The sequence below is a fragment of the Penaeus monodon genome, chromosome 30 (genome assembly GCF_015228065.2).
Source record: "Penaeus monodon isolate SGIC_2016 chromosome 30, NSTDA_Pmon_1, whole genome shotgun sequence".
Lineage (NCBI taxonomy): Eukaryota > Metazoa > Arthropoda > Malacostraca > Decapoda > Penaeidae > Penaeus > Penaeus monodon.
In genome coordinates, this window is record NC_051415.1 from 13,909,847 (window position 1) to 13,911,200 (window position 1,354).

Sequence of the window (1,354 nt, forward strand, 5' to 3'; positions counted from 1 at the left end):
GCACATTTTGTACTAGGTATAACCTGGCACACAATTCAAACTCATTTACTAATGTTTTTAAAATTTACATTAAAATAAAACGTGCAGTTTTCAAATCATTGCAATCGTAATCAGATACGTACATTTCACTACATTTTGTCTGAGACACATAGGTGGGTATTATAGTATACTGTATTGTAATAGATTATAACCCACTACAGGCTGCTATGTCTTTATAGCTCACTGTGCCAGGGAGATGGTTCTAATGTGCTCACTATAGACTTCTATTTGCTCCTTTAATCCTTCTTCTTAACGATGAGGGGTCTACATTGTCCCCACAGGCAACATTATGTCCATTGTGGGTGCCGTCACAATATGGGAACTGAAAGAACAAAATTTGTTTAGAAAATTATTGCAAAGAAAACTGTAACTTTGTCTTTATGAGAATTAAAATGGCTCCCAGTAAACCTCACTTTAAGTAATATTTCATTTCTACCGATAAATAAAATCTAGGTCCTTATAGCCAGCTCTAAAAAACTTAATGAAATAAATAGGGACGATGCAGGACTCAAATTCAGGTGTAACAATGAAACTAAATCCTTGGGGAAAAAAAAAATGCTAAAAGCTTAAGAATCCTCAGTAATCATCAGCACTAACACCACTGAAATAATAACTAGCATCTTGGATTAATATCAGATACCCATTAAAATACTGAAAGGCAATAAAGACTTATCATTACACCATGAGAGTTCCACACAAAAGCCATCCTTGATACCACAGCATTTCCACATAAAAGCGTAAAAGCAATTTTCACTTCAGCTAAAGGCAAAGAGGCCCAGAATTTCACATGATACAGCATAGCAAGACCATGAAAGAGGAAACCAAAATATCAGTAACTATGCCTTCATCCTTATTGCTTGACATGCTTAGGCAATTTAAAATATCTGCTCACACTCATTGACAAAAGATGTGCTGCAGGAGACCACCCTTTAGCGGATTTTATTCTATACAACAAAGAACACTTTTATAAACAAAGAGCCTGGGAAAAAAGTTCTACATACATTCAGTCTCACCATTCAACTGTGTGGCACAAATTACAACATCAAATGCATAGCAATGACACACTGTATGACTAGAAGTGGGTTAACTATCTAACATTTCACAATTTCATAAAAAAAATACAAAATAAGAAAATAAGAGAAAAACATTAGTGTGAAAGGTCTAAAAATAATGGTTCATACTTCTGTGCACACCTATTAATTTTTACTTAAATTTAATTACATGAACCACTTGCTAAATGCATTAAAACTGTACATCCATGATACTTTTTAAATATCTAAGAAGACCAGCAATGGACTTACTGTCTAACTGACAT

The 1,354-nt window shown here is 33.9% G+C and overlaps 1 protein-coding gene across 1 annotated transcript in view; it reads right to left on the bottom strand.

Moving 5' to 3' along the window:
• Positions 1-11: 11 nt before the first annotated feature.
• The window catches only part of LOC119592531 (CDGSH iron-sulfur domain-containing protein 2 homolog), an 8,514-nt gene continuing 7,171 nt past the window's right edge, over positions 12-1,354 (bottom strand). The window contains exon 4 of the mRNA XM_037941390.1: positions 12-361. Coding sequence (XP_037797318.1) covers positions 254-361 — 108 coding nt within the window. The 3' untranslated portion in view covers positions 12-253. The remainder of the gene's footprint in view (positions 362-1,354) is intronic.